General features: G+C 36.7%; 1 protein-coding gene across 1 annotated transcript in view; it reads right to left on the minus strand.

Moving 5' to 3' along the window:
- plekha6 (pleckstrin homology domain containing, family A member 6) overlaps nt 1–16,417 on the minus strand; it is a 66,040-nt gene that overhangs the window by 6,709 nt on the left and 42,914 nt on the right. The window contains 17 exon segments of the mRNA XM_051911606.1: nt 643–819; nt 1,061–1,164; nt 1,549–1,624; nt 2,590–2,772; nt 4,111–4,250; nt 5,379–5,490; nt 6,003–6,098; nt 6,248–6,397; nt 6,729–6,809; nt 6,923–6,991; nt 7,792–7,872; nt 9,418–9,471; nt 9,791–9,877; nt 10,442–10,891; nt 10,893–10,941; nt 11,869–12,315; nt 13,424–13,620. Of these exon segments, the coding sequence (XP_051767566.1) occupies nt 643–819; nt 1,061–1,164; nt 1,549–1,624; nt 2,590–2,772; nt 4,111–4,250; nt 5,379–5,490; nt 6,003–6,098; nt 6,248–6,397; nt 6,729–6,809; nt 6,923–6,991; nt 7,792–7,872; nt 9,418–9,471; nt 9,791–9,877; nt 10,442–10,891; nt 10,893–10,941; nt 11,869–12,315; nt 13,424–13,620 (2,553 nt within the window).

Here is a 16,417-nt window from a genome sequence, read left to right on the forward strand (position 1 = left end):
CATCTTCGGAACACAGATGAAGATATTTTTGATGAATACCAAGAGCCTTCAGTGCCTCCACTGGGAGCAAAGCAATTTACACATTCAGAACGATAGTAAAGACATAATTAAAGTACTCCATGTGGTTTAACCTCAATTTTATGAAGCGACACAAGTGCTTTGCTTGCACAAAAATAATATTGTTTACAAAATAATATTACACAAAAGTGTTCACGGAACAACATCCGGTCTTGAGTCAACAACACATATGCATCGTAGTGCTCCCCCTACTGGATTGCAGGTCAATATTTTTATAAATAAAGTGGTAAATTATGTTTTTTGTGTAAACAAAGCACTTGCGTCGCTTCATAAAATTAAGGTTTAAACACTGGAGTCAAATGGATAACTTTAATAATATCTTTGCTATTGTTCTAGACCTTGAATGTGTAAACTGAGTTTCTCCCAATGAAGGGACTGAAAGCTCTCGGATTTTATCAAAAATGTCTTCATTTGTGTTCCAAAGATGAATGAAGTTCTTACAAGTGTGGAAACTGACATGAGGGTGAGTAATTAATGATAGAATTTTCATTTTTGGGTGAACTAACCCATTGACTCATCACTCTTTCAGTACAGAGTCATGATGTTTAAGAGTATGACACTAACCACTCTGTAATTAGTTGAGGTTTTGAAGCCATCGACGTGCTGGTTGCTGGAGAGGTTGAGGCTGCGCCTCTTGTCTCTGACGGAGCTGCTCTGGTTTCTACGTATCCTTTCGTTCTGTTCCTCCACACTCATTTTCGACTTCACTTCTGCGGGGAACACTGCACTCTTTGGCCTCTCCTGGAACACACATCCAACACCATTAAAGGCTGCATTTATAAAAGACTTCTTGTAATGCCACCTAGTCCTATTTATACTGAATCTAAACACGTAATTTGGATCTGTAACTCATTTATGTTTATAAAACTAATAGGACCTGCTATATTTTATAGTTCATTACACTTTATCATAAAATTTATATCTATTGTTGAAGATTTTTTACATTTAATATAAACAATTTACTTGCACAGATTTAACCTACTCTGGAAATGTGACCATTGGACACCTTCCCATTTCTCCGTTGGACGGCATCAGAATTGTTCTTTTCTTCTGAAGGCGACTTGGTCCTGGGTGGAACAATTCCAACTGTGAGGAAAAAGTAAATTATAAACTATAATGTTGAAAAGCGCCATTGTAAGGCAATAATTTTTTGTTGGTTTCTAGTTTTTTCAGTTGGCCATACTATAAGCATTTCTAGAATTTTTAGATTTTAGAATTTAGCTTTGTAGTATGAGATGTTCGATTAGCAATTTGTATGTTTTAAATATTGGTCCATCTTTTGTTTAAATTGTTCTTAAATTGTTTGTCTATTTAGTACTGATGTTTCATTGTAACACTGAAATAACACCAAAATAATTTTAATATTTATTTATTTACTTATTTTCATCATCTTATATTTAAATATAATTTATCCCCAACTTCACATGCTCAAGACAGGTCAAGATTAAAAATGACAGACATTCTTCATACCTTTATTCTGGTTGGACAGCCGGTCTTGCTCTGTCTCATAATCGTTGGTCTTTTCTCCCTGTGAGTTGTAGTTGTGCTGGAACAGAACACAGCAAATATAAACCCTAGTAAAAATATCCTAAAGGAATGTACAGGATTTCTAATGGAATTTGTTGAATAATTGAAACCAGCCACCCCAGAGGATCCCGACAGGATTAAAAAAAAAAAAAAAAAAAAAAATCCTTTAAGATTCAAACTGAGAATCTAGTTGAATCTCATTTGATTCTTAGCAGATTCTTAATCTGATCCATTCAGATTGGATTCATATTATGATTAAAAAATGCCCTTAGCAATCCCATACCTACATTTATCTACCAGAGAACCATTTCCCAAAAAAACACCCTCATTTAGCACAACTTTTAGCAATTCATTATGCTAACGATTTTCTTAGCATACAGGAAAAAAAGTAGGAAATTAAAAAAACAGTGGCATGGGGCACAGCGTGGGGTTCTACAGGTTACTCAATAGCGTGATGAACAGCAGCCTGTAAATGCATGAGGCTGTTTGGGTGAATATGGCTAAAAGCAAATGGAAGCAATTTTACAAACCACATAACTGATTAACATAACACTAGCACTGACACAAGCAAGCAAAAATAAAATGGGTACTAAGGACAGAAATGATGCAACTACACAAGTCTGTATATGAGGAAACTTGAGCTTTCTGCCACACACACACACACGTTGGAGGGAAAATGGGAATTGTTATGGAAGACAAGCTGCTCTATCTGATTTATTTATTCCAATATTTTCTATATCTTACAACAGATGTTATATTGTGATGGCGTTTGGTTTGAGATAAAGTAATAAACGACAAAATTATACTTAAAGCAAACAGGGATGATATAAAGTGAAATAGTGAAATGGAAAGAAAGAGAAGTGTTCAAGTTAATGAATAAGAGTGAATGGGAGATGTTGTCGACGTTGCATTAACGATGATGGAAATGAAAACAGTGGAAGTATGATTCCTTGTTCTCATAATGCTGCCACCTTCCTGAGGTACCTTTCTGCTGCGAAATTCTTCGTTGTCCTTGTAGCCTTCCTGGTGGATGCCTGAATGGGGGCCCATACTGCGCAGCCAGGCATTGCTGTCTAAGGGCAGGGGAGGGACGGAGGGGGGAAAGGACTGGGAGGACTCCAGGGGCTGGTAAGATTTAGGAAGTGGAGGTCTCGGAGGACCAACCTCCTGTGATAGAAAGTCAGGAGAGTAAAAAAACAAACAAAAAAACAAAACAAAGGAAGTTGGGAAAAGAATGTAAAGGATATGGATAGAAAAGGTATTAAGCAGAAGGGAAAGAAAGGCAGGGAGGAGGAGATAAGGGAAGGAATGGAGAGAGAGAGCTGTGCATCAGGAGCGACTAAGCTAAGTGGAGGGCGCAGAGAATCATGGGAAGCATATAGGCAAGGATCCCTCACCACAAACGCTAAGCAACACTGACCTGCACACGGCCCACACATGTACTTTGTGATTTTGACAAATCACTGCTATCAAAAGCAACTGTAAGCGAGTTAAAAAGGCTTAGGCCATTTGTTTTAACATGGAAATTCTTCGTGGTCTAAAATTTGAAGTCTGAATATGTGCAGTTCAGTCAAGGGCTGATGTTTCTGAATAAACAGTATGTACTAGAAGCCAGAAAAGGCATTAAACTCCGGGCATATTTTGGTAGAGTTTCACTGTAGGACTGGGTCGCCTATGAATACTAGCGCACGACCAAGCGTTTAAGAGTGACTACAGCTAAGTAACAACAAAAAACAGAATCATACAGCCAGAAAACAGGTATTAGACACAGAAATTGTTTTTGAATCCCATTTCAGGCCATTTAATCATCATTCAATTACATTAATTGAATTTCTGATTAAGCTTATTGCGCTTTATCTTATGCTAACAAGCTAACAGAGTGCAACAGTGCCTGTGTACATTTTCAGCAGCCTTGGTTCAAGAAGTATTTTTCAAATTTGTTTTTTGTTTAGGAGTTAAGGCATAGACCAAACCAACCAGCTATGACAAAGGTACAAGACTGTGTACTTAAGTGCAATCCCATGAAGCATTGCAAATTACACAACTTAATTAAAAAACATGGAGATTTTTTAATGTAGTTTTTCACTAGGAATTCTGCTACTGAGCATGATTATTTAAACAAAAAAAAAAAAAAGTATGTACAAAATAAATGGAATTTTTACTTCCGTAAAAATACACTGTTGCACTCTCTTATGGAATATTTTCAAAATAAAAGTCTCAAATTATTACCATGACTTAAATGAGACTAGTACAGCAAATATTAATTATTGAGAAAAAGGAACAAATCCTGCTGTCCTGAATAAACAAAAATAGCAACTCCTTCAAATGCAAAAGCTAAGTCCTATGATCAGACTTGATTTAATTAGGGGAAACAGAATAATTGAATATCCCCTTCTTCATTTAAATGAAATGATTTGGTACTACAGAAAATGCTACTGTATTGTTTTTTGTACAGTGTAATGAGTAACAGTGTCTTTCATTGAAGAATAATGGTGTGTGAAATACCTCTGTGGCCAGCTGTTTCGTGGGAGAGGCCTGAGATCCAGGGACAGGAGAGAAGGGACTGAGAGGACTCGTCAGACTCACTGAACTCAAGGGACTTGCAGGACTGTTTGTGCTGAAGGAGCCGGATGCTCCACTGGCTACTGGAGACAGAGACAGATAATAGAGTTAAGGACCTATGTCAGGACGTCAAAAATAACCTAATATTCTTCCCTGTAATATGCTCTACTTTGCTGCTATTATATTCCATAATCAAATCATAAAACAAATGACGTTGCTCTCTGTTTCCCAAGTACTAAGCCTGTTTCACAATGCACACATAAATGGTATGAAAGTGCCACAGGATATCTGCATAAGTTCTCAAAATATTCCTGATACATAAAAATAAATTGCAGCTCTATGCAGAAAATTAAGTGATTTCTGATTTATTGTATTATTTCCTTTAAAGTCGACATGAAATGGAAGTAGCGATAGTCTTTTCTTTTCTTTTGTGACCTATATTCGAGTAAAACGGCTTCTCGAACAAGAAAAACATGTAGGACCGGACTTGATTTTTTCCATCAGTAATTGATTGAATTGCACTCTTCACAATCCCAGACGAGGAATAAGGGTCTTTCTAGCAAACCAATCGGTCATTTAAAAAAAAAGAAAAAAAAAAAGAAAAGTATATACTTTTTAACCACAAATGCTCATCTTGCACTGCTCTGCGATCACACATTATGTTGAAAGGTCACGCGTGACGTAGGCGGAAGTACTGCGGTAGGGTGGAAAAACACTTTGTAAACACTGGATCGGTACTTCCACCTACGTCACGCGTGACCTTTGTAACGCAATGACGTCATGCGTGGCAGATCGCAGAGCTAGTGCAAGATAAGCATTTGTGGTTACAAAGAATATATTTTTTTTTAGAAAATGACCAACCGTTTCGCTAGAAAAGACCCTTATTCCTCGTCTGGGGTCGTGTAGAGCACTTTGAAGCTGCACTGAAACTGCAATTTGGACCTTCAACCCGGTGAGCCCCACTGAAGTGAAATCCTGTAATGTTTTCCTAAAAAACCTTAATTTCTTTTCGACTGAAGAAAGAACAACATGAACATCTTGTGTGACATAGGGGTGAGTAAATTATCAGGAAGTTTTCATTCAGAAGTGAACTAATTCTTTAATGAAAGCAAAAAATTGGTCAGGAAGAAGCAGAATATTAATGTTGCTGAGTGCAGAAATAAATATGCAGAGTTTATGCGTGACGCCACGCAGTAAGGAGATCATCTGACCTCTGTGTTTGGCCGTGTCCGTTCCCCGAGACGGGTTGTTTTTGTGCAGCCCCTCCAAAACATCCTGAACCCTCCAGAACTCTTTCTGAATGTGCCTGTGTACCAGCTCACTCTGGGAGAAGAGGACATTCTGTTAGACAAGCTATTCATTTAAACAGAAAAGACACATGCATTATTGAATAGTGCTGCCAGGATCATTATAAAAATGCATTTTTGTTCTCATTAACAATTAATGAGAGAATCACAAGCCATTCAATTATTGATTGCATAATTCATTTAAATTCAAATGAATGGGAGCAGTCCTTGCATTACTAGCAAATAAATAGATAATTGCCACGCATCTTAATTTAGTATTCTACTTAATTCTGTATCATCAAGGTCACCTTTTTTACTACGATAATGCCCACATCACACCACCCATGGTGGATAAAGGTAAATCAATCATGTGAAAATGATCATGCTGAATACATGATGCAAAAGGATAACTGCATGTGCTCATGAATAAATGGTTTGCCTAAATGGAAAGACAGCAGAAGTCATTAAGGGCTTGTAGTTAACTAGTAGCTAATGATGATGTTGACAACATGAACGCCGCTGATGATGACAAACGTGGAAAGCACATACCTGCCCTCCAGCGTTCAGCTGCTCCCACAGGTCACCATGGATGGCATTCACATCATCCTCTAGTGCCTCAAACTCCATTCGTGTGGTGGTCAGGGCCTGTGAAGAAGCATGCAAAGAATTTTCAAGATTAAAAATAAAATACATTTTCATATTCATACAATTAAACATTTATTTAATCAACAACACTAGCTTTTATTATGTGCTAATGTGTTTTCATAAAACTGTTAAATTGTCTGGTTTCTTACACTGGAGGCCTGAGACAGCTCTCCTCTGATGTTAATCAGCTTGTTTTGTAGACTCTCCTTCTTCAGCTGAAGTTTCTCCATGGCCAGCGGCTGGTTCCCGTACAGCTCCATCTCCTGATGTGTGGCCACCAGCACCCCCTCTAGATTATCCTGGAAATTGCAGAAGACATTTAAGTAAAGTTTGGATTAATATTTATAATTTGATGGTTTGAGTACATAATTTAGTATTAAATCTTAAATTAATAATGTAATAATAATTAATGTAATGTTATATATATATATATATATATATAGGCTACTGATACAGCAGGAACCCTATAGATAATGATGTGATTACGAGCAGGTTGAGTTAAAGGACCTATTAGCCTGCGCCATCTAGAGTTTCATGACAGAACTTTGTATATACATACTATACATACATACATATTTTTTTTTTTACCATTTCTATTTTTTGATAGGCTCTTAAAAGCAATATATGTACCTTTTCCATCCGCAAACGATGAACTACAGTCTCCTGCTCTTTCACAAGACGATGCTGCTCACACAAGCGGCCCAGTAGTTTCTGTACAGAGACAAAATTAAAATTTGTGGGTCTGTTATGTGAATGACAATGATTAATAAAGTTATAAATGTATGCACTAAAAAGGATGTCTTTGATCATACAAATTGACTTACACTGGTTTCAATCTCATTAAGCTTCAGTGTGGGATGTAGGTCACCATACACATCATGGAATGGAGGCACCTATAACAAGAGAGAATAAATATAATGGATATATTAGTGAAAATGAGTCTTCTGGTTCACAACCCAGCAGTTTCTAAATATGAAAAATTAAACATTTTATATATTTGAAAAATAAATAAATAAATAAATAAATAAATATTATATATATATATATGTATATATATATATATATATATATATATACAGAATATATATAAAGAACTAATAAAAACCCCAATAATATTAAAAATCATTTTAAATAATTACCAACACTTAAAAAAATAAATGAAATAAATATTAGCCATTGCAACGTGCTGTTTGTATTATTATTTAGCAACAAAAACCATCCCAAACGCTGTGTCAATGATAAGCCCCACTGTGTGAAGGCTATACACTGAACAATGGCTTTCTTGCTGGATGATGTGGGTGGATAAGACATACACAGAGGACAACAGCAAGACAACACAATACACAATGACCACACAATGAAGGGTATGATATTGGGCAAACAAGCACTGGAAATGGTGGGATTCTGATACATAAATAAAGCAAAAAAAAAAAGTCTGAAAACCAAAGAGAAACTGAAGATTGCGACTGAACTTTTATAGCTGAACTATCAAGTAAACCTAAAGCACTATCAAAACATCCAACATGCCACATCGACCAGGAAGCACAGAGAGAGGCAGGCTCCATCACAGCCTCAGAACAGCCTCGTTTGAGCCTAACTTTGCCGGAAAGAGACTGAAGTGAGGTTTGGTTGTGCAGGAATACCAGGTAGATCAGCAGCCTGCCTCTCTACTCTCGGCTCTCGACTCTCTTACTTGTGAGAATAGCTTTGCTTGAGGAGAGGAACGTTCAACCATTCTGGTTACCATGCCGATTAGGTGATCACCATCTGTCATCTAGGGCAGAACAAACCATCATTCATCTGGCTATACGCCTGACCTTGAATATGGCCGACTTTGATGGAACCTAACTTATACTTCAGGTAGAGGAGATAAAGAGACCGGGGCTAGTTGTCATATTTTTTGTACTCCAGTAAAAATCTTTTAAGGCGGGAATATTTTTTAAAGTCATTTTCTATATTAGGTACACTACTGTTCAGGTCGTAGAATTTTTAAAAAATGCTTTTGAAAGAATCTATTAAGCTCACCAAGGCTGCATTCATTTGATTAAAAATAGAGTAAAGATTTGGGAATTTCTTTAGTTCCACGACTACTGTATGTCTTCTTGGTACCCAACATAGCAAGAAATTAATTTATTGAAGAAACATTTAAGAAACATTTCGTATTATTATCAATGTTATAAACAGTAGGTACGACAACGCGTCTCAAAAAAGTGCCATCTTTCCCCAACCTGACATTAAGAATAATCATTTCGAGAATTGTCAAAAAAATAACAATTAAAGACTTTGTATTGATCAAGATTTTCCAAAACAAAAATATAATTAAAAAAAAAACACTGCTAGAGTAAACATATATTTGTATAGTTGAACTCTCAAAACCTTACAGTTCTTCTATAACCTTGTGACAACTTCCCCATGTGAAAACTGCAAAGAAGCTATATATAGCAGCTGCTGTTGTTAACATAACATGCAATTGTTATAAAATTAGAAAACACTTTCAGATCAGTGTGAGAACTGACACAGAGAGGAGACAGGGAGGAACTGGAGGTGGTGCTTTACAAAATGTTTGAGAGGACCATGACTACATTTATGACATGGTTGTTTAAGTGGGCATCTAAACATCAGTCGGTCTGTTCTTTATCAGAACACTCCTTAATGTGAAGCCAACAATCAAAAGCTCTGTTTGAAAACATAGTGAGCTGCCTTTGTTTACTGTCTACATATGCAACTGCCTTTGTTTACTGTCTACATATGCAGCTGCCTTCATACGCAGCATCCAAACTAAAATGCACATTCATGAAATGTCTAAAGCGCTGTACATAAGCAGCGACTCTGTGAGCAGACACTGTATTCGCATAAATAATGATCATGAAGCACACAAGAATGCATGGAAATCCTAAAACTTTTAGTTTATGTCTAGGTTTAAAACGGTTTTTTTTTCTAACATGGTCAAAATGTTTATTTTAATTTAAAGTCAGCATGAAACAGAAGTTGCGATAGTCTTTTCTTCCTTATTGTGATGTATATCAAGAAAAAAATGTAGGGCGGGACTTGATTGGATGGTTGTGGTTTGCTATTGGTATGATCTCATGTGAGTGACAGGTTGCCCCACCCTCACGCTAGTAAACACATCATCAGAGGAGAAGTTGTTTGAAAGAGGGCGAGAGCACATGAATATCAAAAAAAAGATGTGCAAGGATAAATCATTTATAAAAAAAAAAAAAAAGTTGTCTAGGTGGGTAGCTCACTCAGTTTTGGAACAGAGCTTACATGTGCTGTCAGCATTGAAACTCAGTTGTGATTGTTGGATCAAGCCTCCTACCTGCTGATCTAGGTACTCCAGGTTCCTCTGAAGCTGCACGTCTAAAATGTCCTCCTGATGTGTGCAGTGAAGCAGCAGCAAAGCCCAGTGTGTCAAACCCAGCAGTAGCGTACAGCACGCAAAAGCATCGGATGAGGAGATGGAGACGGAGACACAGGAGAACACACACACATGCTGATCACGGCATAGCTAATCACAGCGTAGTGCATCACGCTCATACTCATAAGAAAAGACAATTACATGCCCTCAATTACAAGCTATTGCACATACAAATTACCAGTCACATGATCACATGATTTGGCTGTTATAATTGTCTGTAATTGCCTTGTATCATGCTAAATACATTCACAAATGCTTGAAAGTGTTGACTTACCATTTTACTGTGAAGCGAAGGGGATGCTGGGTAGTTATAGTGGTACATTCCTTGGCTGTAGGAGCGACGATCTCCAGGGAAATCATACTAAAACAAGAATTAATTACAGTAATTTAGTGTATATATACACTAAATATACACTTTTTTAAAAAGAAAGAAATACTTTTATTCAGAAAGGATGCCTTAAACTGATCATAAGTGACAATTTTTTTTATAAATGTTACAAATGATTTCAGTTTCAAATAAATGCCAAAATATTAATGAATATTAAGCAGTACAACTGTTTATTTCTGAAGGATCATGTGACACTGAAAACAGGAGTAATGGCTGTTGAATTTTGACTGCAGGATTTTATTTTAACATGAAAATACAAAAAATGTATTTTAGAATATTACAGTTTTTACTGTATTTTTGATCACTTTTTGGAGAATATATTATATTAAATAATATATTTTGTAGTGCAAGTTCAGCTCTTTGCCAGAATAAGCTGCAAAGTATGGCTATGGAAAACTAACAGTAGTTTGATAGCACACTCACATTAAGAAAGTTAGCAGTCAAAATCTGAAATAATTTGTAAATAATCCTTTAATTGAGGTGCTCTGGTTATTGCTGTCACTATATTGATGCTTAGTTGATTGACAGGCGCTTTACCTTAGGTGAGCTCAGTGACCTGCGGAGTCCGTAGACTGAGGGGTCAGCATAAATGCCCTCCTCTCTTATTCGGCTGGGTACCCGATCAAACCTGGTGCTGGGCGATCGGGCAGGTGAGGCGAAGCTGTGCGGAGAATAGGGTCCTCCCGATGAGGAGGAAGGCGAGCGAGGGACTGACCGTGAGCGTGGCTGTATGGAAAGCCGCCTCATAGAGTTCTGTGCTGAGTCTAGCTGGGGGTAATAGGCAGGACCCTGGGGTCCCATCATCCACTGAGGGTCTCGAGGTTGACCGTATATGGGTCCATCTCGCAATGACCGTCTTCTATCTTCCACGGTCCAGCGAGGAGATGGTCGGTTGTACGCAGCTGACATAGAGCAGATGCTCTCGGGTCGGACACCGGGTGGGTAGAGGGGATATTCATCCATATACGGAGGTCCGCCGTACACGCCTGTAATAGTCTGGTGACATACCGCGGTTCACTGTGTAGTACCTGGATGGACTGAGAAGCAGAGTTTATTAACAAATAAATGAAAATCTAAATAAAAATAGATTACAGTTCTGAAGTTTGAGGTCAAAGTCTATTAAAAATAACTGTTTGTTACTGCTTACTGCAGTCTTCAGTGTCACATGATCCTTCAGGAATTATTCTAATATGCTGATTTGGTGCTCAACAAACATTTGTTGTTATTATCATCAATTTTGAAAATAGTTGTGCTCCTTAATATTTTTTTTTTTTTTTATGGAAACCATTATACATTTTTTAAGGATTTTATGATGAATATAAAGTTCGAAAGAACAGCATTTATTAAAAATATGAATATTTTGTAACATTATGAAAGTGTTTACTGTCACTTTTGATCAATTTAAGGCATCTTTGCTGAATAAAAGTATTAAAAAGTTTTGAACGGTAGTGTATATACTAACGTTACTTGGAAAAAAAAAATGGAACTAAAGTAAAATGCATTTTTATAACAAAAAAGTACATTCCTACAAATTTTAGTTTTTGCAGTCTACTTGCATTATAAACAAAAAATTTCACTTGATAGCAATAATTAAAATTAAATGATTAAATCAAATAAGTTTAGTAATTGTATCAGTGTGATTTATTTAAGTTTAACACATTAATATTAAATATTATATGAATATGTATTAATATTAAATAGTATAACTTAAAATACTATAAAAACTAAACTTTAAACTTTTAAATCTCATACTTTAAAAGCACCAAAAATAAAATAAAAACTTAGAAAACACTGAAAATATTAAAACCTAAGTAGATCTAAAAAAGATAGATGGAAAGGAAACCAACCAAAACAAAATCAATACATTTACTGTAAAATAAAATAAAAACTCACTTAAAATCCCAAACTATAATATCCCTGCTGAGAAGAAAATTATGAGGGTTTGATGCCATTCTAGACCTCACCTGCGGCCATCATCCTGAGGCACCATGGCCCGACGCTGGTTGACCCACTGCTGCAGCTGCGTCATGGAGCTTTTCCTCTGGGCAAGTCTCTCTGGTGCTGTCCTGGGCACAAAGCCCCTCCGCATCACCACATTTTCCTCGTGTGGCTCCCGCATGTCCCTCACATTCTCTTGGGACTGGTATCTTGAACCGTTAGGAGGACCATAGTTACCCCAGCCGTTGGGGTGATGGGGTGCCAGGCCTCCTTTCTCCCCCATCCTGCCCTCTATATTAGGGGTCACTGGGGTGCTGGGTGTGGTGTCTCTGGTCTCTACTCCATTTGGCTCATGTTTGACAGGCTCGTGAAAGTCTGACCTCTGCCCGTTGTTCTCCGCATGAGAGTTAGGCTCCAGTCGTTTCGCTACCATGTCGTTTTGGTCTGCTGCAGGGATGGGCTCAGATTTATTTCTGCAGAACAGCAGGAGAGAGAAAGACAAAACATCTGTGAGACACTGTCATAAAACAGTGATGCCTTTGATCTTCTTTATGAAATGTTGTTTTATAAGGAGTGCACATGACTGTTTGTTCCAGAGTACCAGGGCAGCAGTACTAAGGACGCACTCTTGCATTCCATCTCTGCTATTTTTTAGTTGTTGCTCTATGTACACTCTCATCAGATGTGTCTTTGGAACATTGCAATCTGCTGTTCTTGCTCCACAAGAATCATGTTTTTAAGACGCTGTCCAAAACCATAAGACTTTTTTCTTCTGTGAAACTCAAAAAGTTGAAATCTTGAAGAATGTACTCTTTGTACTCTATGAATGAAGATCCATAAAAGCACTAGAAAAGTTTCATAAACATGGTGGTCACGTATATATATGTATTTATAAAATATCAGCCAATATATCGGTAGACCTACTTGAAATATTTTTTATTTAATCGCATCGACCAGTAAGTTCTACTGTTTGTGTCGTAAGTGGGACTTTTATTTTGCTGAACACAAAAGAAGATATTTTGAAGAATGTCTGCAACCAAACAGTTGATGGACCCCATTGATTTCCATAGTATTTTTTTTCTCCATATATGGAATATTGGTTACCCAAATTCTTTAAAATATCTTTTTTGAGTTTAGCAGAAGAAATACATTCATACAGGTTTGGAACAACTTGAGGGTGAGTAAATGATGACAGAATTTTCATGTTTGGGTGAACTATCCCTTTAATTAAAGGTATTTTCATCATACAGAGGCAGCATAATAGTGCATATAGATTCATATAGATCACTTTATGATACTTCTATAGTGCATTTTTGGAGCTCAACATCCTCATTCACTTTATATGGAAAAAGTGGCCAGTAAATTTTTTCAGCATTTCTCCTTTTGTGTTACACAGAAGAAAGAGAGTCATACGTGTTTGTAATGACAAGAGGATGAGTAAATGATGACAGAATTAAGATTTTTGGATGATTTAATTCATTTAAACCAGTTTTTCTCTCTGTCAAGCTGTTTTTGAATGCAGGGCCAAATTCTGTGTGAATCAGTGTGTATTATACTGTAGAGGTGTGTGTGAGTGTGTACCTGGGTGTGGCTGGGATATGGACCCTGGCAGCCTCACTCATGGCTTGGATCCACTCCTCTTGCTCTTTCTGGCTGTCTGCACTGAAGTAGTATGTACGAGTTCCTGCGTGCTCAACCTGCAAACAGAACGCAATACTGCCCTTTAAATCCTCACTTTCCTCGTCCTCCTCCTCCTCTTCCTCTGTTTCGCACCACACCTGCAACAGAAAGAGAGAGAAAGACAGATTATTATTGCACTTTTCTACAGACACTCCCATTGCGCAAGAACTAAACCTGATACCACAGAAACAACAGAGCATGCAAAAAAGACCCAACACAGCTCATGCAAAATAGTGCATTCAAAAGATCATAAGTACATGAACAGGTAAATAACAGCTTGCAAATGATAGACATGCTTAAAGTTATAAGCATAAACATAGCACTATTATTTGGAGTAATATTTGGCCTTTCAGAGCTGGACAGACGTGGGTAGGTAAGGTTGCAGTGCATGCAAACAAACAAATCAGTTGTGCAATGACTTAAAGAGATAGTTCACCCAAAAATGAAAATTCTGTCATAATTTACTCACCCTCAAGTTGTTCCAAACCTGTATACATGCTGTACATAAAGGAAGATATTTGGAAGAATGTCAGTAACCAAACAGATCTTGCCCCCCTTTGACTACCATAGTAGGAAAAATAAATACTAGTAGTCAATGGTGGGCGAGATCTGTTTGGTTACTGACATTCTTCCAAATGTCTTCCTTTGTGTTCAGCAGAACAAAGAAACTCATACAGGTTTGGAACAACTTGAGGGTGAGTAAATGATTACAGAATTTTCATTTTTGGGTGAACTGTCCCTTTAATTTTTATGTACAGTCATATCCTCGAATCTAAGCGGGGCCATATTTGTTGATATTTAATATTCAGCAGAACATGGGAGAAAATAGTGGATAGGACATGCAGATCAGACTCACAAATATAGTGAATAAAGGCTGACAGGTGATGGAAGCAATTTAGTCCGGTTTAATTATTCCATTTAATGACAGACATTTGATTTAGACTACTGAATATAGAAGTTTGAAGATACTTATTAACTTTTGTCAACATTATCATTACTGTCAGCTCATGTTAGGAACGTAAGCAGGTGAGTCGGATCTTATCACTTGTCATGCAGTTATGAGAGCAAAAAGGTGTTCTGAAATACCTACTAAATGGGGCTCATCGACATATTGGAGAAAACTCACTCAGGGGTCCTCAGAGATGGGGGGAAGGGTATAGGGAACAGAGCAGAAAAGACTACATAAGGATGACTAGATCAAGTATAAAAATTAACATTAGGAGCAGGTTAGATGTGGGCTAGATGTGGTCAAGTTTATCATAATGGAGTGGTCATAGTGTGCATTAATATCCTGAAAGAGATTAGTTAGTAGAAATGTGGCTTTGTTGTGTTATTTCAAACACATAACATCAGCGATATGAAGCACATAGACACCTGACAATGTAAAACATTTGTGTGAATGTGTAAGGATAGATGGAATATATAAATTAGGTTACATTAAAAAAATATATCACTAGTTTAACTTGTCCAAAACACTGCAGTAGACAACTTCACCACATGGGGGCAATGCAGAGTTAATTGTGGACAATTTATTCTGTAGTCATTCAAGTGGTAAACAACAAACAAAAAAGGAATATAAGATTATGAAAAGGTAACTGAATAAATTACTTTGATTTAAAATTTAGTACACAACTACACAGCTAAAATATATTCTATGATATCGCAAAAGAACTCAACAAACCTCAGAATCTACAAGTAAATTCTACCTAATGCTTCTGATTTCATTTATGTCTAGTCTCTGTAATTCAGTTTTCTTGTTAAGGGACAATGGAATATTTTTCTAACCATACAAATACACAGTGTAAGTCCATTTATGCCAAATACTTCATTCAAGTCAATTGAGAAAAAAAAAACAGAAAAAAAAAAAAAAAAACATTCTGATCAATTATAGCTGTTGTAACTTTTAAAATCAAACAAATATCATAACTGTAAAATGTACAGGATATAATAACACTATATATACAAGCATATTACTATGAATTACTAGAATTACTATGGGGGCTTTTTTTTCTTTGGTCCACACATTTTAAATATCTTGAGTGTTTTTGTTACTTTTAATAGCATTTTTGGTCAATTTACGATGCATTTAGCCTGTGACACAACCTCAGATTTCTATAACAGACATCAGTTTGAGGAAACACAACAGGTTCTGAATTGAGAGGGTGTGTTACCATTGATGAAACCTGACAATCACTGGAAGCTACAATAATCTGACCATAAAAATATGATGATGTAATTAAGGCATCTCCACTATTGCCAATCCTCTCATTAGTCTTGCTTAAAATAATGACCTGAACTTTTAGTCATCCGAGGGTGTGTTAACATCCGTTTCATACAGACTAATAGTTAACTGCTCTACAGGACAGTTAGCTAATTGACACTAGAGATCATTAGGGAACAAAATGTATTTTTTGAATAGACAAAACCTGATGAACAGGATTTATTGTACATACATTTACAAATATAGTCATATATTGTAATGTACAGATAAAAATGTTCATATGTGAAATGTCTAGGATAAAAACCTGGAGAGCTTCAATGACTTAAATTAACCAGAATAACAAACCTGGACTAAACTAAAGTAATCATTTATTTCCTGTTCATTCACTCAATAAGCTGAACGTTGTTTACATGCTTAAAATTCTCTTGAAACTGAGACATTCATTTGTATCACAGGAAGTAGAGTATCAAAACAAAAGTTTGCCTTAAGTACTGCCGTTCGCACTGCGGAGGTTGCTCAACTTTAGAAATCTGGCACAGAAACCAGCCACGCTGTCCCAAGGTCTTCATTTACCTTTGTACCTGTCAAAAGAATGCCTCATTTCCTTTGATTAAACCTCTCCCTGAGGAAACCGTCAAACACTCCCGCACTATTGATTCATTTTAGGGCTTGGC

Source organism: Ctenopharyngodon idella, chromosome 11 (genome assembly GCF_019924925.1).
Source record: "Ctenopharyngodon idella isolate HZGC_01 chromosome 11, HZGC01, whole genome shotgun sequence".
In the NCBI taxonomy this organism is placed as follows: Eukaryota; Metazoa; Chordata; class Actinopteri; order Cypriniformes; family Xenocyprididae; genus Ctenopharyngodon; species Ctenopharyngodon idella.